At 40.6% G+C, this 23,627-nt stretch overlaps 1 protein-coding gene across 1 annotated transcript in view; it reads right to left on the reverse strand.

Moving 5' to 3' along the window:
- Positions 1-23,627, reverse strand: part of PTPN4 (protein tyrosine phosphatase non-receptor type 4) — a 138,693-nt gene that overhangs the window by 100,019 nt on the left and 15,047 nt on the right. The window contains exon 2 of the mRNA XM_077320550.1: positions 264-418. Coding sequence (XP_077176665.1) covers positions 264-401 — 138 coding nt within the window. The 5' untranslated portion in view covers positions 402-418. The remainder of the gene's footprint in view (positions 1-263; positions 419-23,627) is intronic.

Here is a 23,627-nt window from a genome sequence, read left to right on the forward strand (position 1 = left end):
TACACTGAACCCAAACACAGCAAGTATTAGATACTTATTCATCAGGTTACTTCAAAATTTTCTTCTTTGAGGATAAATCCATTTAAGTGTTTATTATTTTAGCAACCTTCGCTCCCTATCCATTTGCCATGCCTAAATGAATTGGGTTATGTAAACTGAAAGTAAAAGCATGCTGTTTGTTAACCAATTACAATATGTGATATTAAAACCATGGTTTAGTAACCACATGCAACGCAGCACATTTTCTACAATTTTGTACTTACATTAACTCTGAATGCTTGTACAGTGTTATCCAGGAGAAGAATATTGCAGACCACCTCTGTATGCTGTCTGTCTCGTGCCAGCTCAGATGCTCGTACATTGTAGGTTCTGCCAGCAGGCAATCGGAAACGTGCGGTCATTACTGTCCACACAACGTCTTAAGGGAGAAAAAGACAAAGACGATTACAGTTTCCAGCCAGAACTTGCAAATTGGTTTTTTTTAAGTTTTAAAATTAACAGTCTTGCTGACCACCAGTTACATACACTTGCTCACTAAGGCTGAAATCCTAGGAAGGCTTACCTGCCATAGACTCTACTAGATATATTATACGTAACATCCAAGATTGTGCTGTAGGTAAAATATGAGCTTTTTAAATGGCAGTAGGTCAGAATTTTGATGCTAGTTTTGTAAAATAGATGTGTCATATGAAGAAAGGTATGCAAAATTTAAACAAAACACAGATATAAGTCATCAAGAAATTTCTTAATATGTGAATGTGTGACTGTATCACCTATTTTACCCATTACATATTATAATCTCTGCCTAACTTCTTCCACATTATGAGGTTTCCATGTTGCTACTTTAATATAGATATCTCATGGCACATATGCGCAATCTTGTGGAAAGTAAAGACAATCTGCCATACTAGTTTTCTTTGGCCTTTAGGCTGCACTTAAAATAACATCAGTGGACTTCATTTAAACATTTGTGATTCAATATTTGAACATTATGAAACAATTATCAGGATGGGGAATCATACACCAGCATTGTGCGTTCCTGGGAACCACTGACTAAATAAATATGGCACACTAACTCTAGGTCATTCCAGAGAAACAGATATACCACAGAGAAAGCCTGTGAACTTTTGCTAAATGAATAATTATAAGAGAGGGCATCACCAAAAGAAGGCTGTCTGGGGAGTATAACTAGAAGAGCTTGTTGTTAATACTTCACTTTCCATTACCTGAAGAGTACCCTTCCTCTCCCCACAACCTGTGAGGTAGGTGAGCCTGAGAGCGTCCTAACAGAACTGCTCTGTGAGAAGAACCCTAACAGTGACTAGCCCAAGGTCACCCAGCTGGGTGCAAGTGGATGAACGGAGAATCAAACCCAGTTCTGCAGAGTTCACCACTCTTTAACTATTACACCACATTGGTTCTAGTACCCACAAGTCTACTGGGAGATGTGGTTTTAGAGGACTGAGGCATAGATTCTAAAAAGTAATCTTTATGGGCTTACTACAGAACCCAGATATATGAAAGTGTGTTTTGGTGGCAACCGTACCACTTGCATAACGTATAAGGTGGACATGAAGGATATAATTTCTAAAGTGAAGAAGCAGACAGTCTACACTGTTGTGGTGAGCTGCATCTACCTGGTAAAGAGCATAGAATAGCCAGCAAAGTCTTCATAAGAAAGAAAGTTAAGTGGCTTCATTTTGAATTAAATCTTGGGGAGTTATTTTCTATAACACTGATCTTATGTTAAGTCACAGCAAATGGCTAGTGAAAACCACTGACCTTAAACTCATGAGCAATCTGAGGGAATAAGAAATAGAATATTACCTCTAGGTCAGTGGTCCCCAACCTGCGGGCCGCGGCCCGGCGCCGGGCCGCGAAGGCCATGGCGCCGGGCCGCGGCTCCCTCTCCCCGCAGTAAAAAACTTCCCAGGCCGCAAGCTTGCGGCCCGGGAAGCTACTTACTGCGGGAGGGCGGGGAGAGGGAATCAGGGCCAGGCCGCGCCCGTGCGGCCCGCGGGCGCGGCCCGAAGCGTGGGCGTGGCCCGCGCGGGCGCGGGCCCTGCGGGCGCAGCCTGATGCCCTGCCGGTCCCCAGCCTAATAAAGGTTGGGGACCACTGCTCTAGGTCATCTGCATGTATGAATCATTCTCACTTGGGGAAAAGAAGACACCCTACTATTCCCTTTTCTATAATTCCTTCCATCAGCCATTTGGCAGTAGCTCCAGAGGGAGCTACAGGTCATGCGACATGTGTGGTGACAATGGTCATGACAAATTTTGGCATTAACTCTCCAGCACTCATACCTGAACCTCAAGGATGGCCTGGAATAACCCCCAAAGCCATAATAGAGATTAACATTGTCATTGTAATAGAAAGCAGTGGACCCAGGCAAATCCTATAGTTACTCTTCCCCCGGAGAAAACAAATACACATTGTAGAGAATACGCATTGATTCTACAGGCTCCACCACAACTTCTCTTCAAGACTTCAGAGGGGGTTTCACTCAAGTCATTAATCTACAAGTTCCTTCTTTTATTGTTATGTATATTATGATATATGCCACCTCTTCTGAGATCTCCTGAAGGAGGCTAACATAAAAGACTAAGTCGCAAACATTAAAATGTTAAAATTAGCAATTAAAGCCAGCCAATAAACCCCATAAGCATAAAGCACATAAAAAGCAGGGCATAAAGTATCTGGCAGACTAATTAATTCTCAGAACAGCCCTCAGGCTAGAAGCAGATTGTAAAAAGAAATGTTTTAGCTTGGCTAGGCATGGGCGATTTGGTTTGGATAAATCAAAAGTATCCGAATCTATGTTGATTCTGATACTTTTTGGACCTATATGAGCCAAACTGCCCACCCCTGCATTTAAATGGGCTGAATAAGCGGTGACTGAATTACAATTCGGTTAAAATTCAGCCTATTTAAATGCCTCCCTCACTACACCAGTTTGGTGTAGTGGTTAGGAGTGCGGACTTCTAATCTGGCATGCCGGGTTTGATTCTGCGCTCCCCCACATGCAACCAGCTGGGTGACCTTGGGCTCGCCACGGCACTGATAAAACTGTTCTGACTGAGCAGTGAATATCAGGGCTCTCTCAGCCTCACCCACCCCACAGGGTGTCTGTTGTGGGGAGAGGAATGGGAAGGCGTCTGTAAGCCGCTTTGAGCCTCCTTTGCGTAGGGAAAAGCGGCATATAAGAACCAACTCTTCTTCTTCTTCTTCTTCTTCTTTCTCAAGCAGTGCCTGAGAGAGCACCTGCTGATGACAGGCACACCACTCCCTTTAAATGCTTTCCCAATGCTGTTTCTAAATTTTAAAAAGCAGTCTTACACAATAACGCTATAGCATTATAACCTGGGGTTTAAAATTTTACATTCAGGACAATTTGGAGGGGGAAGGGAGGAGACAATCAAGGCACTGAATGGTGGAATTAAGGAGCACAATGAAAACAAAAGTTACAAACAGGCACATTATGGAAAAAAAACACATTTTTTGAAAAGGGGAAGAGAGAAAAGCATGATGGGAGGCTGCCTCTGTTGGACTCAGTGCAGGATGTTGTTATTGTTGTTGTTAGGTGAGAAGTCATGTCCGACCCATCACGACCCCATGGACAATGATCCTCCAGGCCTTCTTGTCCTCTACCATTACTCGAAGTCCATTTAAGTTTATACCAACTGCTTCAGTGACTCCATCCAGCCACCTCATTCTCTGTCATCCCCTTCTTCTTTTGCCGTCCCCCTTCTCCAGGGAGTCCTTCCTTCTCATGAGGTGGCCAAAGTATTTGAGTTTCATCTTCAGGATCTGGCCTTCTAAGGAGCAGTCCGGGCTAATCTCCTCTAGGACTGAACGGTTTGTTCGCCTTGCAGTCCAAGGGACTCACAAGAGTCTTCTCCAGCACCAGATATACTTGCAGTATATAACTGGTCATAACTATTTCTAACTATGGGAAATGTAAGTATAAGTTAAACATATGCAAATCCCATACATCAACTACCTTTTAAAATGCACAATCTAGAGCAGTACATGTAAGGTAATAATGAAGCTTATAAAAAAGGTATTCCAACTCTGTTGTGAATCTAATTTTTTCTTCTAAAAAGTCTGCTTAACCTTTGGAAACGTGTTATAAAAATAATTCAAAGTAATATTGAGCGGAGGCAGCAGAACACATACATTCGTGGCAATCTCCCTTCATAAGATTTTTACACTAGATCCTGAAACTCCTAGAATTTAAAAAACAACCTACAAATAAGAGATAAATTTCTGAAGGAAACATTTGGAGAAAGTCAGGACTATCTATTCCCCCTCTGCATTTCAACGTGGGTCTTCTAGCTGTTGTAGAAACAAAAACCACAACTGCACCTGCAAGTTTCTTACAAACACATTGTGATTAATTTGCTTTATCATGATATTCAGGTTTATGAAATTTATGGAAAAAACTAATTTTCTCACAAGCACAATGTACACTGAGATCACCCCGCTTTGCTGTTTACTTTGTAAAGGGGGGAGTGGGGAAAAGATGTTTTGGAATAAGAAGAAAGGCGAATTAAAAAGATATTATTCTGGCTAATTCATGAACTCTTTTTTAAGATTATATTTCTGGAATTTTATTTTGTTTATTTAAAAAAAACTGATTAGGATTTACAACACTTGTTTAAAGGCCGCAAGTAGAAGGTTAAGTGTCTAAAAATACATTTATGGTTCCATACATTCCAGTTCAACACATCTCCTCTCCCACCTTGCTGGTTGCCTTTCAGTTAGTTAATGTTATCTGTGTCATCAGTAAAAGCACGCAGCTGGTCAAGATGGCAGGACATTGTGGATGCTAAAGTGAGGCATTTGGATTATGTAAAACTAGTAATCAAGCCCGCTGCAGGGGAATGCAGCGGGCGCTAGGTCCTGACCTCAGTCGGCGGCGGGCTGGTCGGCGGCGGCGAGCTTGTCTCGTTGGCGGCGGGCTGACGCGGCGAGAGGCGCTTTGCGCCTCTTGCCGCGTCAGCCCGCCAGGCAGGGAACACCCGGCAGCCGCGCTTTGCGCGGCTGCCGGGGACTCCCTGGGTCGGCGGCCTGACGAGACGAGAGGCGCTTTGCGCCTCTCGCTGCGTCAGGCCGGGAGGAACTGCGAGCCGCGCGCAGCGCGGCTCGCAGTCCCTGGAGCTGGGAATCGAGGGCTCCCTGGATCGGCGGCCTGACGCGGCGAGAGGCGCTTCGCGCTTCTCGCCGCGTCAGGCCGGGAGGAACTGCGAGCCGCGCACAGCGCGGCTCATAGTTCCTGGAGCTGGGAATCGGAGGAACCAATCGGCAGGCGCAAAGCGCCTGCCGATTGGTCCCTCCGATTGTCTGTCATGAGGAAGGGTCCAATCTGGACCCTTCCTCATCACAGACTAATCCCTCCTCTACCCCCCTTACCGAATTATATAGTCCGTGGCGCCCGTGGCACCACGGGCGGTTTAAAGATAGTAAGCTTAATTCAAAAAGGACAATCACTACTTATACAGAAACTGTTTAAATATGATTGGAACGACCTTCAAAGAGATGCTAGGTGAAAATGTTCTCCACTTCACCTCAGAATAAATTACTCCACTGAATTTGATCTGCCTCTGTACTTTAACATATTAACAGTTCCTAAACTGAGAGTCATATATGATTGTGTGCTGCAACACATTAACAACAGCTCAGATGGATTGCTTTCTTCGAATACCTTCAAACCAACGCTACTGAGACTGCCAAATGATGGAACTTGATTATCCCATGTTTTTCCTATACAAAATATAAAGAAAGAGATAAATTTCTGAGAAAATGGGTTTGAAATGTTCATCCTTTGATGATAAAGTTAGACTAAGATGGTATTGGAGCTCTTTATTTCAACGTTGTGTTGTTGATGTAGCTGGCTGCCTTTCTTAACATTAACCACCACCCCCCTTTGCTTTTTTAACTGTTTCACTGTCATCACTAGCCCTGAAATACTTAAGCCCAGTTTGAAATCAATACATTACTTCACTTGGAGAGATTCCCCTCCATTTCTAGATTAAGAAAGAAACCTAATAGCATATCTTTATTAATGGAAAGGAGCAAGAGTCCAGTAGCACTTTAAAAACTAACAAAATATGTGGCAGGGCATGAACTTTCATAAGTCACTGCTCACTTCTTCCAATACAGCTAGAATGTGAATCCACTGATTCTTATTTCTTGGAGAATAAATGCCAAATGTCAATAGCAGCCACTAGGTCTCAATTCAATCGGGAGGATGCATTGCCTTGAACTTCATTATCAATTGCAATTCAGCAGTTTTTCTTTCTAATCTCCTTTGAAATTCCTCTGTAAGAAAATGCTACTCTTAGGTCAACAACTGAATGTTCTGGAAGATTAAAACGTTGCTCCATTGCGGCTAGGTTAAATGTCCTTTTATTATTTTCATATTCCTGGACTGAATCCTCCTGGACCAAACTGAGACCTAGCTTTCCTATCTCATTACCAATGCTGATATCTCCATGCCTACTACCCCTCAGCATAACACACCTAATCCAACCAAATCTGCTATCGTCATTCACCTGCTATTGCTGTTTGGCATCTGAAATCATCTTTAGAAAGTTTATATCTTTGGTAAACATTTGCATTACATTTTATGGCATATGTAGCCCGGCACAACAAAGTGACATCTCTGGGCTGTCTTAGCCCTATGATCACCATCCTTATCCATGGTTCCTCTATATATTTGTGAAACAGCCGGGGGGGGGGGGAGCGTGGAATGTGTCCAGCTGTCCAAGTTGGAATAGGGCCAATCAGGGTGCAGCCAGCTTTGCTTTGCTGGCTGCAGCCTGATTGGCCCTGCTCCTGCAGCTCCCGCCCTCTGTCCATGGACTCTAGCCTCTTTGCTCTCAGATACACCTCAATGCCTGGACCCAGCAGCACATAAGAGGAGAGGCCTCCTGCCCTGTTAGGCTGGGCCTGCTAACGACCTCTGTCCCAGGCCTACTAACGAGCTGACCAGCCCCCGCCCACCCCGCTTGATCCGGCTGTGAGGTGCAGCCCTAAGCCACCTTAAGCTGCCTGGCCAGGGGCCAGGGGAGGGAACCCTTTCAAGGCCCATTCTTAGGAATGGGCTTTGAAGCTAGTATCATATATTTTGGCTTTTAGACTTGAAGGCTGGCAATACTTTTGTGGCTGTCTAACAACGGCCACCAAGAGCATCACTTTCTTAAAGAGACAGGAGCTTTATCATTTTGAGATACTGTAACCTACCCCCTCCATAACAGTTCAGATTTTTCTACAAACGTGGGAGTTTTCTCAAGTTTATAACGAGATATGTCTTGTTTGTCCATGACCTCATTCTCCAGATTTAAGTATTCACAAATCAAAATATGTTTGTTGTAAAAGAAATCAAAACCAAATAACAATTTTATAGTGTGATACTAAATCACACTGAGTAAAAAACAAAAAAATCTCCAAAAAATGTTTATAAATCCTAACAAACCTTACAATGCTTAGCTGAAGGATATGTAAAGGCAAATATTTTAAGTTAACAGACTACATATTTGTAGGATTTTGTGCTGATTACTTTTTCTTTGGCTTCACCGTGAAACTTTCCATCAACTGATGATGGACTACTGATATGTCACACTGATATATGTCGCACACATGCACAACTGATATATGTAGTTGTGAATTTCCTGCATTCTGCAGGGGGTTGGACTAGATGACTTCAAAGGTCCCTTCCAATTCTATGATTCTATAACACACACTATATTGGGGGGGGATGAACCTGTGAGAATGTACATGCAACTAAAGCTTGACTTTACTTCTCACACCTTCTCTTAAGCCAGCAACAAAAGGGCCATAGAACAAGACCTGCATATTCAACAAAACTTCAGACTTCTCATGACAAATAACCTTTTTTTAAAGAAAGAGGAACAGCTTGTCATATCTTGCTTCTACCTCCTCTTTCAAAAACTCTGCACTAATAGTGATTTCCCATGTTAACAGGGGAATGGGAAAGCAGTATACTAGAAATGGCTAAGAAGGTTGTAGATTTAGATTCTATAGCAAAATATTTTTAGAATAAGAAAGGTCCTCATGCCATTTTCCCTCCTTTTCCTATCAAAAGCAGCTCCAAGTATGCCTGCTGTATAGATGGAGCAGAAAACTAACAACAATAAAGCATGCATCCATCCACAGAGACCCAGAAAATGAAAAAGACATAAAATATTATTCCTCCCAATGAGCATTGCATGGGAAAAGTATATGCAATCAATCCCACACAAGTGGTTGCCACACACATGCATGCACACACATACTGCCCTGCAGCATGGGAATGCATCCAAGTTGTTAGACAGGCACATGTATAGAGTTTGAAATTAACATCATTTTGACATACACTGGATCAGATTCACTTCTTTCAACCATGGAAGAATTTGTCCTCAGAAACTGATTGTGCCTAATTTGCATCAGCATACCCAAGGGCTGAAAAAAAGGAAAGTTCCTATCGTTGTTAACTAGTAGTGTATGCATCTGGATACACTCAAGTTTAAAATTATGTCTGAAAAATAAGGATTTGTTTTTTTAAACTGAAAAAAAATCAGATCTATTCAGGATTTCCCAGGAAGATCAGGAGCCAGCATTGCAGCTCCTGGGAACTGTGTTTCCCCCCCCTTTTTTTCCCCCCATGTCTTGGAGTGTCTATGGGCTTCCCACAGCTCTTGTCAGTTTCAATAGTCCCCCCACATTTGCCTACCTTCATGTTCCTTTCCCATTTTCTTGCACAGAGCTTGCAAAATTCCCTCCTCCATTTGGATTTGTTGTGACTCTGCTTTTAGAACTGTCTTTTTAAGCTTGCAATGCCAGTGGCATTGGGTTCTACTGGGCATTCTGCACATGGTTTCTGGTTAAGATTGGCTTGCAAAATCCCTCCTCCCGGTTTAATTTCTTGTTTTACTATGCTTTGAGAGCAGTCCTTTGAAGCTTGCAGTGACACTAGATTGTGTTAAGACATTCTGTACACTGAACTAGCTTGCTGGACTCGCACTCTCCCCCCTTGATTGAAGTGTGATCCTGTGTTTCACATCAGTCTTATTCAGTTGGCATCACCACAATGGCACTGAATTCTGTTGGGCATTAGTACATTCCACTGGTATTGCTGGGTTTCCAATCCCTCATTTGTATTGTTGAGGAGATGGCATTGCCACACTAAGTTTTGCTAGCTGGGAACTATATTGCACTCGTTCTGCTGGGCTTGCAATGCCCTCTTACTTGGATTGTGATTCTCTACTTATCATCTATTAAGACGGCATTGAGACAATGGGAAGAGGAACAGGCAGCCATGCTGTAAATTTGGTGTCACTAATGCAAAACAATAGCTCCCCAGAACCCCCATTGACAATAATGGTCCTCGTGGTGTATAATGGATCAATATATCAATCAATATATCAATCTACATACCTATATACATCTACATCAACATCTACAGCTCAGAATTCACAAAATAATATCCAGAATCTGAAACCACACAGGTATTGGAATTCAGAAATACTGATATTTTCTAGGTCCTATATACCCAAACCCCAAAAATACTTTTTTTTTTGGTGCCTAACCCTAATCAGTACTTTTAATCTACTACTGGTGATAGTGATAAGAAACGGTGATGAGAGCCATTAACTGTAGAAGAAAAACTTTGTCCCTTGAGAACAAAAAACATGTTTCTACCTACGTTTTGTACCACCATTTTCTCTTACGAGCTGCCTTGAAGGTTGCTGTCAAGCAGAAGGGCAATGTAAATGCTTCAATAAACACCTGCATTAATCCTCTTGCACATGCACTTTAATGTGTCAGTAAGTCTTAAAAGGATAATGTAACACTGACAGGAAATCCTAGCTGCATCAGCTTTTTTTTTCCTAATTAAAAATCAATGCTCAACAAGTTTGAACTGATGCTTCGTGGCAGGTAGCCGCAATGCTCAGAAAAAAGCACTCTGTATATTTAACAGCGTTATTTACCCAATATGGACCTGCTGAAGAACAGTGACAAAGCTAAGAAGTGGCTATTTTTTTTTAGATCAGAGCACCTGAGTTATTTCACAGCCAAAAGGTTAGTAACCTGAAGTTAGAATACTTCACACAACTTCTGTATGTTTTGCATTTTATCAGTTTAAAAAAACTGAAAGTAGTCCTCTGTATAAATCAACCCCCTACATTTGTTTTGCCTTAGTTATATCTACCCCTTCTACCCTACCTAATTTTGTTAAAAGAAAAGGTGCACTCTACTTATTGTATATACTTACCATATAAACCAAGTTTTTCAGCACAGTATTCACACTGAAAATGTGCTCCTTGGCTTATACGTGGATATATACGGTAATTGAAATAACAGCATGCTCCCAGCCAGCCAATCATTACATTGCTTCTGCAAGCTGAAGCAAGCTTGCTGTGGCTGCTTGTAGGACAGCAACGGTTTGACTGAGGGACTCTTTTTTTCCTTTTGCCTTCACTTCTTCCAAACTATTCTTTTGGTTTCTGTGGGTGGGGTGGGATTTGGGGGTGCTTTGGGATTTACTGTTTATCCTAATGTTTATTTCTTCTTTTTTCTGAGGGGCTGCATTGTTTGCCTTTTCTTCTTGGGGTTGTGTTTCTTTTAAAAGTTGATTTTTACAGTTCTTTATTTCAGTGTTGAGTTTTATAGTTCTTTATTATTTCAGTGTTTTGTTCTGGGGGAGCACAGCAATTGTAGTTAGAGTATTCCGTTCTCCCAGTTTGGTGGCTGTTGTACTTGTTGTAGTAGGTTGGCAACTTTGGTTACTGTTGCTCTGCTCTGGTTTGCTGGTCCTCTTTTGCACCTACAGATCTAGTTTACTGTTTTTTCTTTGAAATAAGTATTCAAAAACATTTAACCTACTGGTGCCTCAATTAATGTAAATTTACCAGTAACTGCTGCATTTCCCACTCTCGGCTTATATGAGAGTCAATAAGTTTGCCCAGATTTTGTGGTAAAATTAGGTACCTCGGTTTATATGCGGGTCGGCTTATATGCGAGTATATACGGTAAGTCCTTAATGCATAACAGAGTCATATCACTCAGAAATGAGTTATGCACTAAGGACTAGTTATACCTATGAACTACAACCAGCATGATCTTAGTGTGATTACAGCAACTGATTACATGTCAAGAATATACCAAGTTTGATGTATTATGTGTTCCTGCTTTCTGCGTTAAGTTAGGCGGCTTCTGTTTTGAATATAGAGCACCAAGATTTTATAAACTTTAGTGTCCAGAAGTTGTCAGGAAAAGACACTGTATTCCAATATGTTCTACAGAAGTCTTCATTTGAAAAGTGTTTAGAAACTTCAACTAGTACAGAATACTCCTGCCAGGATACTGACTGGAGCAGATCATAGAAACCATATCACTCCAGTCTTGGTCCATCTATAATGGATCCCAATTTGATTGCAGGCACAATGCAAAGGGCTGGTCTTAAAAGCCTTTTATGGTTCAGGATCAACATACCTGCCTGCTCTCTTATGAACCTGCCCTGGTCATCTTTGGAAGCCCTGCTTCATGTCCCCTGCCTTCTGCGATTAGATGGTGGCAACCACTGTGTAACTCTCCCTGCAGGGAGATTTATCTGTCCCATTCTGCTGCCATCTTCTGCCAGCAGATGAAGACTTGCTTCCATTACCATTCCCTCAATGAACCTTCTTTCTTGATCAATGTTTTGTTGTTTTTATCTTTGTGTATATTTGATTTTTTTTAAACATTTGTTTGGTGGGGGATGACTTCAAAATATTATTTTATTATGTATGTTTTAATTTAATTTGTTGGCTACCTTGGAAGCAGAAAAGCAGGATATAAATGCTGTAACTAAATCTTAAAATAAGCTTTACATGGTGCTGCCTCTGAAGAACACTGAAGACCTCATTTCATTCAGAAAAAAAGATATGCTGATGACACCCAACTATCTCCTGATAGATGATCGGCTGGACACCCCTCTAGGTTCACTGGCAAGGTTTCTGGAGGCTGTGGGTCACAGCAAGGCACCTGAAGGTGAACACCTCGAAGATGGCGGACCTGTGGCTGGGGAGGAAAGGACCAGACCAAGAAGTATTCCTTCCCAGGCTGGACCAAAGGAAACTTACAATTACACAGATGGCCAAGAACATGGGTATAATCTTTTGATGCTTCCTTGTTCATGGAGGCTCAAGTCACGAGAGTAGCACAACTAGCATTTATCCACCTTCACCAAGCTAAGCTACAAGCACCCTATCAGGCCCTGAAAAAACTGGCCACAGCGATCCATGCAACAGTCACTTCCAGGTCTGGTTAACTTGCTTTATGTGGGCCTTCCCTTGTCCCTGCTCTGAAAACTTTAACTGGTCTAGAATGCAGCAGCATGGGTACTCACTCAAGCACCTTTGTGGGCCCACATACGGCCGGTTCTTCAGCAGCTGCACTGATTCCCAATAGATTTCTGGATCCAGTTCAAGGTCCTGGTATTAACTTTCAAGGCAATATGCGATCCTGCGTATCTGAAGGACTGCTTCAACTATGTCTCTCAAAGAGCACTTTGATCAGCTAATACTCACCGGGTGGTGATCCCTGGACCCAGATAAGTATGCTTGGCCTCAACCAGAGCCACGGCCTTTTTGACTCTGGCTCCTGCTTGGTGGAATGTGCTCCTGGGGAATGTTAGGGCCCCGATGGAACAAAGAGTTCTGCAGGGCTTGCAAGACGGACCTTTTCCACTAAGACTGTGGTTGAGACCGGCAGAAATACAGTTGGTATATCCCCATCCTCCTTCACTCCTCTCTGGGGCTAGTGCTTTTAAACTGTTTTATTTCATTTGATGTTTTAACTGTGTGCTTCTGTTTAATATTTAAGTATTTTGATTTTTATACCAATGTGTTCTGTATCATGTATGTGTTGGACACCACATCAAGATGACTCCATCATGAGGGGCAAAGCTTTAAAATAAATATAAATATAAAATTTACAGAAACACTGAAGTTGTGCAAAGAAGTGTTGGAAAATTCTGAAATACATGCATAGAATTTTTTTTTAAAGATTTAAAGTGCTTAATGAACATCAAATATACTATACATAACTCAATTAACCAAAATGTATTGTTTGGTAGATCTACGAAATTAAAAATCTGGGTTTTTTATTGTAATATTTTTATTTAATGTCAAAACGAACAATAACATAAAAAGACCATACAGAAAAAAAACACTCTGAAACTTCAATTATTTGGATCTGTTGTTTTTAAACATCATTTCTATTACAATTCAAATCCATTACCCATTGTCTCAAGTCTCTAATCAATTATCATTTTTTGTATATTACAATCTGAAAATTTCTTTAAGTAATTTACCAGATTGACTAAAATATAGAAATCCTTGGTCCTAATTGTTCATGCAACACCATACTGAAAAGTGACCATAACAATATCAAAATGGGGCAACTGTTTCTTATGAGGCAAAGTTCATGTGCTAATATAGTTCATAAGTATTAAAAAAATTTTGTATATTACAATCTGAAAATTTCTTTAAGTAATTTACCAGATTGACTAAAATATAGAAATCCTTGGTCCTAATTGTTCATGCAACACCATACTGAAAAGTGACCATAACAATATCAAAATGGGGCAACTGTTTCTTATGAGGCAAAGTTCATGTGCTAATATAGTTCATAAGTATTAAAATGAGTCAAGGCAGTATTGTCATAAGCTTAAGAAAGGTGGTATGTACATTATTAAAATAAATAAAATGGATTACACTTTCATGCCTTGCTTTCATGAAGCCAAAACCTAAGAGGGTGTGGTAGATTTGTAGCCACACAGGAATCTATGACAGTAAGTTGCAGAATACAAGGCTTTAATATGAAATTTCCAATGACCAAATTTCATTTGTGAATATTTTCATTAACAAAAGCAATCAACGGTTTTTTATATGCATTAAATGAGTTAAAGCAAGTATGCCTAAAACCACACTTCACAAGGGCAGATTTTCCTATTTAGAAGTTTACTATGCTGTAAAAAGCACTAAACGGATCTAAGATAGCTGCTGGTTTCTCAAACAGTGAAACGCAAAGCTAAGCTCACTGCAATGCTGATCTCACGAATTATACATGCTGCCAAGGGTCAGACTCTATTATTAAACTACACTATACACATGGCTCTACAGCTATTTATACTTGTCAGTTTTGTGTATGTTTTAAAGTGATATTAATTTGGTCAGTTCTAAACTTCAAATCTAATGAAACACTATAGGGCAAACTTTGTATCTACCAAGACTAGATTAAGGGTCTTTTTAAAAATCAATGCACCATTCCTTCTTCTGTAATCTCACTATATTAAACTTGACAAACTTTTGTCAAGGAATTCCCTCCACTAGAAGTTGGTATTCCCAATACATTACTAGTCAGCAACACTTTCTTATTGTCCTTTTAACTGTTCTGGACATTAACTAGCTACTTGAAATGTTCAGTTTGACTGACCATTACCACAAATAGCCTGGCCATCTTAAACCTAGAGGGAAACCATGGAATGTTTTAATATAATAAAAATAAAATATTTAATAAAGTAGCTCCAGTGGCTGAACATGTCAGATTTACTATGAATCAATATGATTATGCTGATCAATATCAAAATGACAATATAAAATGAATGTTCCAAATGATCAATGACTACAAGACCATTCTACCATCTGAAACACTAATCATAAATAGCTTAATTTTACTTGTATATTTTACTAATTGTAATGGTCTATAGAGGTTAGTTATGTTTTATTCTGCAACCCACATTTTTATTTACGGTAATCCAATAAAGCTCACTTCAACACACAAGATGCCAAGCTCTAAGGAGGTTTCATTCCTTTTGAAGGGGTTACTTATTTCTATATGGATAAATTATATCTAATGCTCTATTTATATGGCTGATGTCAGAATAACTGATCACAATGATATCAAGGTTTTCAGATGTACTGGTATTAATGCAAGTATCTAGAAACTTGGCAAAACATTGGAATAAATAAATACTTCAAACTCTCGAGCATTTGTAACAGACATAAAAGATGCACATGTTTTCAACTACAGGATGATTTGGCACTATTCACATGTCCTCAGTTCTGCCTATAGACCAGGGGTCCCCGCGCCTGCCTCCCCCCCCTGCAGCGAGAGGGGGGAAAGAGGCCGGCACGGCAGCTGGTGCGGCAGGCGCAGCAGCCAGCACGGCAGCTACACAAACGCGCACGCGCAGAACTGCCGCGCCTGCGCGTTGGCACCCCCTGGTGGCCAAAACGCACATGCAACTCTGCACATGTGTGTTAGCGCCACCTGGTGGCCAAAACACGCATATGCAGCAATTAGGCATGCACGTTTATGAGCAACTGCGGCAGCCGGGCCGCTGGCTCTCCCCCACCCCCGGAGGCGGTCCCCGGCCAGAAGAAGGTTGGGGACCGCTGCTATAGACTACTCAGGTTCAGGAAACATCTGCAGTACAATCCTAAACAAAATTACAATTTTAAAAGGCAACAGAAATGAAAAGGGTTTAGAAGAATAACTTCCCCTAGGACTGTATTACTGGTTAATTTAACAGTCAAATGTTTTTAAAGCATTAACATAATTAGAAGACATGAAAGAAACAAGTTAAAAACGACAGGAAAAATGTAATTAATTTCCAAGCGGAATGAATTCATTCTTGTTCTAGCAATGTTAAATAAGGTTTTTATAAGTCTAAATTATTCACTTCTCTGACTTTTGACAAAGAACACCCAGATATGTAAAACTTCTGAAAACTTTTAAGCCATCAGGGGGAAATGGTTTTCCCCCCCAGGTTTCCTCCATCCCAGAAATGTTTGGGAAAATTTAAATATATGCAATACTTACTATCCTAAACTAATTTCACTGCTATAACAACATGAAATGCATCATTTATTCCATGGAGATTTTAAAAATTGCATTATCTAACATATTTCTGGACTGTAGATGTTATAAATGCCTTAATTTTCTTCAAGCAAAACTGCAAATAGAAGACCCTTTTTCCAAACTCAACTTCCTGCATAACCATTTTCCCATAACCATATTCGTTCACTATAATTGATCAAACTAAGCCAATTACTAGATCCATTATCTTCTAATTTATACCACAATCTTCAGAGCTATATCAGTATTTTTAAACAGTAGATTGAACAGTAGATTGAGGTCCCACAGAAAATTTTCTGTCTTGAATGAAAATAATCTATTTAACAATATATCTAAAATAAAACTCCGATTTTGCAGCATATCAAGAATACAAAATAGGTATGGGTCATGATTTTATGAAGTACAGACATGTTTTTGAAAGTGATAGACTTTGAATTTTAAGCTTTAAAAACCTTGCAAAATTATTCTATACCACAGAAAAATATATTAATAGATTTCTATGAAATCCACAAATGTCCTCCAAGTAACACAGAAATGCCACAAATTCTTTAAAAAATAAATATTACATAAAACCAGCTGCAGTTTATTCCCCTGAAGGTACATGTTAAAAAAATGAACACAGACAATAAATATGACAAAAGTCCTGTAGAACGTTAAAGGCAAATAAATCATTAGCCCCTATGATAAAACTGGAGTGGTGCGCAGACGATGTGCACCCTATCCAATTGGCCTTCACTCGGGGTATGTCCCCAATAGGGAGCGGCTATTTCCCAATTGAGGGCCAACTGCAGGTCTTCCCTGCCCGTGTTGTTCTCCTCACTGCCATTTCCAGACATTTGGGCTGAAGAGCCAGCAGCAGGTAAACTGGGGGAGGGGAGGCTGGTTGTGCTGGCCCTACCACACTCACAGAGCTTTCTAGGGATGGGGGAACAAGGGGAGGGTGGCCCGCTGTACTCCGCAGCATTGGTCTTGATGACTCACTCTACAGACAGGGCCACCACACTTAATTAATTGTAATTCCTTACAGGCCCCCACCTGGAGGTTGACAAACCTGTTCGCTTCACATGGAGGAAGAGTGTGGGATCAAACTCAGCAGTTCAGATTAGAGTCTGTTACTCTTTAACCACCTCACCACACTGGATCTCAAAATTCAGTTGGGAGGAGGCAAGGCTAAGATAGCGGAGTTGGAAGATGCTGTTTTCAGCAGTTTCTGGCACCAAACGCAGCAGACTCAAGGCTTCGGAGTCTGAAGACCGAGAGGGGTTCACAACCCCCCTTCCCAGATGCTGTCAAGAGCTGGGGGTTCTCAACTTCAATTGGCAGGGTTTCCTTGGCACTATGTGACGTCAAGATCACTTGAGCGCCAGGCCAAGATTTTGCCCTCCCCAAAACACTTTATCTTTTGAAAAAAATTCATAATATATATTTTTAAAAAGAAACTATTCTATGAGACTATTTTAAAAATGATCTAGAGATTAGGAAGCCTTGGGCTAAATGAAACTAAGCAACTGAAATTCAGAAGTAATTATCATCAGAAGAAAAGCTGTTTTTTATACCCTGCTTTTCACTATGCCAAGGAATCCCAAAGCAGCTTACAAATTTTCTTCAAATTTCTACATTTTTCTACAAATATACCTTTCCTTCCTCTCACCACAACATATACCCTGTGAGGTAGGTGGCGCTGAGAGAGCTCTGAAAGAAATGCTTTTCAAGAACAGCTCTAAGAGAACTGTTATTAACCCAAGGTCACCCATCTGGCTGCATAATCTCCAGACTACAGTCCATTGCTTTTAACCACGAGACTAAGTTGGCACAAGCACTATATCGTCCTTCCAACCACTTATCCTTTTTATTATTTGAACATACGTCCGATAACAGATTTCTGGAAAACTCTGGAAAAAATCCATTCATGATTCTCCAGTGAGCAAAAAGAATTAAAAATCCAACAGATTAGGCATATTATCAAGTCAAAATCAAACTTATCACTAGAAGAAAAGTTCAGTGGAGACCAGATTCCTGGAAATGTAACTAACTAGCTGGTTGTCTACTTAATACTCCACCTAGCATCCATACTGGTGTGAAGCAGTATATGTTATCTGCACAGTGCTTATTTATCTGCTAAAAGCACATGTAATAAGACATTGGTGAGTCTATACAGCAGTGCACAATAACAAGTTTCCTATTACTTAAATTAGGCAAAATAAAAAATGGGAAGGAAGGAATGGACAACAGTATGCTACAATGCACTTGTAAAAAGTTAAATATAACAAAAAGGAAGCATGTCTTTCCAAGAAATAAAGGACTGTCCAATAAACTGTCCTGAGCTGTATGGAAGGGTGGTATAAAAATCTAATAAATTTATTCCGACTAATAATCAAATGAAGAGGTAAGAAAAACCAGCCCTTTCTACTAACGAAATAGACATTTGTTATAGGCAAAGGTGGAGGGAGGGTGGGCCGCTCTTGTGTCACACAAACTTTTATAAAACTTCACAGACTTCCCCGTCGCAGATCATACATTCTAAAGATACATAACTCAACATACTCAGTTTGTTTAATTAAAACACTGCCCTCAAGGCAGAGTGGGCTATTTTCTCATCTAGCATTCATTTAGCTATGTATGTACCCCAAAATGCTTACATAAGATCCATGTTCTTAATCTCTGTATTGATTTTTCTTTACAAGTCTATGGTTAAATCTCATTAAAAAAAATAATATGATGTTCCTGACATGAAATAGAACTGTGATATTCAGTAATTCTCAAGATCCACAATTTCAGTCTCAGACAATTGTATCTGCAGTATCCTTGGGAAGCTAAGTTTTCTTTCAATCCCTAATTATCTTTATACAGCTTTCACTGTATTCATATTTGGCTAAGGGCTAATTGGTCGGAGAGTGGGTGGGGCCAGTCCAGGTGAGGGGCCAATCGGAAGGCACTAAGCGCCTTCTGACTGGCCCCTCACCATGACAGACAGCAATTCTAGCCAATCGGGTGAAGGCACAATCTAGGTCCTCACCAGCACAGGCCAGAAAGGCTTCTAAGCCCTCACCAGGACAGGCTTTGAGGCCCTCACCAGGACACGTCAGAAAGGCTTCTAGGCCCTCACCAGGATAGGCCAGAAAGCCACGGGAAAGTGGCAGGACACAGTGAGTAAAGATGGAGGCCTTCCCCTTGGGACTAGAATAAGGTGACCAGATTGTCCCACTTTTGGAGGGACATCTGGGGGCACCAGGCAAATTATACTTATGTAGAAATTTAAAATATATTACAATACTATTTTTGCCTTCTATGAAAATTTTTGTTGCTCCATATCTACCGAATTTTTAATCAAGAACCCTACGGTCAACGGTGTCCCGCTTTACCAATGTTAAAATCTGGTCACCTTAGCCTAGAAGCACACCGGGGGGGGGGGCTTTCAAAGCCCGTTCTCACAAACGGGCTTTGAACTTAGTATAAAATATTTTGCATAATCCATACATATTACACTTAAATTAGTCACAAAGGAAGCATTATAACACTGCCAAGTTTTGTGCCTATCTTAGTTATACCAAATTTAATAAACAAGCACATTTATTAGCCTTTTTTCTCCTTTGTAGAACTAAAGGAGCCTTTACAAAAAGACTTAAAAGCAGACACCCATGAATATTGATTACGATTATATGCTGCCTCTCAATTCAAAGTTTTTTGAATAGATTAACATGATTTGTTTAACAATTCATTTGGGTGACTTCCAGGGAAACGGTGACATGAAGGGAGCACTTTTTAAAAGCTCCAGATTTATCTTGCTATTGGGCATAATACATCAGGAAAGGGGAGTATTAATTAGCTCTCACCCACAGGGGAGACCCAACTGACCAGTAAACCATCAGGGGGCTGATAGATCTAGCTCTGCTGAGTTCTGATTTCAACAAGGGCAGTGAGGAGGTGGATTCTACCTTCAAAATCAACCTCTTGTTTATTATTTTCTCTTCTTTTCCCTCTACCAATCTGTAAAAAAAATACATTTATAGCTTTTTAAAAATCTTAATGGACTACAGGTCCAACACAGGAGGTAATGGGAGACATCTTGAAAATGTATGGCTTTCAGATGTAACACTTCAGGAAAAGGATAATTGATTTCTCTATTTATGGCTTTTAAATTACAGAAATTTAACAAAAGATTTATGTGAACTGTGTAAAGACTGCTGGCTCAACTGCCTTTGGAAAGAGGCCTGGCAATATTAATTTAACCAGTTAAACAATACCAAGTATATCAAGCTTTTTTACCTTTCCCCTTCTATTCCTGGATGGACTTTATAATTGTGTATTATCTTCTCAGCACACTTTGTAACCAGCTATTTCTCTTTTCTCTTATTTTCCTTTTCCCCCACTTGATGAAAAAAGGTTCAGTGTCTTGGCACAACAGTAAAGAAAAAGCAACTTGTAAATTGACTGATTTGCCAAAAGACTGCTCAACAGAAAGATTGATTTTCTCCTCCTGAGTAATTATTTACCTGAGCACATACTTTGATATGCTCTAGAACAAAAAGCAACAAGATTCTGTATTACTTTTTTTACAATACTTTTTGCTTTCTTTTTCTAAAATGCAGACAAATCAGTGAACTGGGGAACAAAAACAAAGATCTTTAATATTTTTAAACTTTGCTTCTCTTTGGTGAATGATAAAAGATTATTAATTTCGTTTTATAAGAGCCAGTATATCAAAGAAAAATCTTTTTCTCATATCACATTATTCTCCTTCACTTTCTTTCAATATTAATATTTCTAATACTTTAACAAACTTGAAATCCTATTTCTCTCTTTGTCTGTCTCTCTCACACACAATCTTTCATGAACACTGGCGCATCAAACACAACCTCATGAAAGAACCCAGAAAAACATCTAAGAAGCATGTCATGATATTTTGCCTGGACTATCAGAAATTAATTTAAAACTACAAGAGCAAGGACAAGGAATTGTAAGTATTAAAGAAAAGCAAAGACAAACATCTAGAAAAACAAGACTGTCAGACTGAGAAAGAACAAATAATTTAAATTTTGGAAATTCAATTTAAATCAAATAGTATGTTTTAGAGGCGTCCCAGAAAGCCTTGGGAGGCTAAATTTAGAAGAGAGAGTTCCAGATAGTGACCAGTTATTTAGCATGAATTCAATATTTGTACTCAAATACAAGCTCCCTTGAGATATATCTGATGGTTTGTTTCAATCATTAAATCACATGATGCAATACTGAAGTAGCAAAAAGAATTTCCACTTAAAATAGCAGAAAAACAGGTACAGACCTTTCAGGATGTATCAACATGTGTATTAAGTAAAAAGAATGGCTTCTGAGGCAGATTTTATAAGAGAAGTAGGGAAAAAGCCCATTTATAAAAATGGGCAAGGGAGAATTGTGGCGAGGAGGGCACTCGGCACCCTAGGGAGGGGTGGTGTGAGTGCGGTGGGTGGGGACGGGTTGGGCCAGTGGCGTGCAGCGGAGTGCGGGCAGCTGGTTGGGGTGGGGGGGAGGGGAACCAGGCATGCTCAGGACTCGGCGCATGTGTGGTGTCTCGTAGGGGGGGCGAGCGTGGGGGAAGGAAGCCATGCATGCACGGAAGTCCGAACATGCGTGGTTTAGTTGGAGGCCATTGTGGGAGCCGTGCAGGTAGCGCGGCTTGTCCACGGCGTCGGGTGCAGCATGGTCTGGGAGAAAGGGGCAATCGTGGAGAGGGTAAGTAGGGGTGCAGGGAAGGTTGGGTGGGTGGCAGGGCAAAAGATCATGTTGGGGGGAGGGTGTGTGTGGGGAAGCGCGGTGGAGTCGTTGGGCCTTGGTGGTGGGGGTGTTGGGCCGGTTGGCAAGGGAGAAGGGTGCGATCAGCGGGATGGGGCATAGGCCGTGGGGGTGGTGGGGCAGAGAGGGAGATGTTGGAGGGGTTGGGGGGTAGGAGGTTTCGGGGGTGTTTAATGGCGGGCAGGGGCGGCTTACCTGGGTGGGTGTGGGGCACAGGTTGGTCATGGAGGGGCACAAGGTGCCCCTCTCGGAACAGAGGAGCCAGCGCCTGTCGGGGCTAGGAGGCCGGCGCCGGTGGTGGAGGATTCCTAGGCCGGTCTCCGGGCAAGTTGGGAGGGTGTGCAGCTGGAAAGGAGCAGGGCCGCCATGTCAGGCGCAGTCCACGAGAGCGAACATTGCCTACTTCATCCTGGAGTAAGTGACACTTCGCGGCTTCGCGGCTCCTGATTCGGCCCTCCGAGTTTTTATCCCGGACGGCGCCCGCCCCTTTCTCCTCCCAACTTGCCCTTAGCCTTTTATTTAATACCGTGGAGCAGTTTACAGATGAAATAAAGGACTATTGGGAAATACTGTTTGCAATAGAGATACAGTTATGAAAGAATGTGAAGTAATTGTGACAGAAGATCAAACTAAGCAATGGATTGGAGAACTGCAAGTGGAGAATTATACATAAAGGAACCAAAGGAAAATCTCCAGGCAACTCAAAGCAAAGTTCGAAGACTAAAGGCTTAGAAGAAAAAAGGGTCATGGCATTAACATCAGGACAAAATGGATAAATTAAAAATAGTATCAGTAAACACGAATAGACTGAACTCTCTCCAAAACATACAAAACTTCTTATCTTAAAAACAATTGCGGAGATTTTATGCCTAAAAGTAACTCATATAAAGAAAAAGAACGAACATATTTTAAATAAAAAATTACATAAAGTGTATCTTGCCTCAGTTCAAAACAAAAACAAAAAAATACAGAATAACTATTTATAAATACCCCACAACTAGATGTAGAAGGTATCTAAGGTGCACAAAATAGCAACAATATATGTGCCACAGGATGCTCTAGTTAATTTTGAGAACTTTTTCCCCAAATTATGCTAGAATTTCAAAATGAAAATATAACAATACTTGGAGACATGAATGGAGTATTAGATCCAAAGGATATATCAAGGAATTTTAACAGTGGGAAATTACCCCAAAATATATTCAAATATTTGGAAATACTACAATTAGTAGATGCCTGGAGTTCCAAGCATCCAATGGGTAGAGATTTTACATTTTTTTCAGATAGACATCAAACACATTGAAGAAACAGATATGTGTTGGATATCAAAAAGCTTAACAATAAATCTAGACAAAGCAGAGATTCAAGCAAAGGTATTTGCAGATCATAAGCTCATAGAAGAAGTTTGGCGATAGAACAGAAAATCAAGAGGAACATGGAGATGATTACAAGAGGCAGTAAAGCAAGTGTAAATAAGATCTGCAAGAACTTTAAAAAAATAATACAGAAGGAATATCCTCGGCTACAACTTGGGAAGCAAACAAAACTTTTATTAAAGGAATCATTAGCAGCTGCTGCCAAAAAGAGAAAATCGGAACAAAGCAAGGTATTTGTAGATAAATCCAGAGATGGGAAAAAGAACATAAAAAAATCCTTCCAATTGACACATTAGCGGAAATCAGACTTAGAAAGTGTTAGAAATAACAGAGGTACAGAAAAAAAATGTCTAAAACAAAGGCATCTTGTATATGTGAACAAACCTGGCAGGTGCTTGGTATATTGTCTTAAGAAGGAGAAAGAAAAAGTAATAACATGAGGAAAGAAAGGAGATCACATTACACATACAGAAAAAGAAATACAGAAATAATTTTTACAATGCCATAAAATAAAACGTTTCCTGTAAGCCAGCAAAAAATTTAACAGAAAGTTCTCAGCATCATGGTCCTGGG

Source organism: Paroedura picta, chromosome 2, assembly GCF_049243985.1.
Source record: "Paroedura picta isolate Pp20150507F chromosome 2, Ppicta_v3.0, whole genome shotgun sequence".
NCBI classification, from domain to species: domain Eukaryota; kingdom Metazoa; phylum Chordata; class Lepidosauria; order Squamata; family Gekkonidae; genus Paroedura; species Paroedura picta.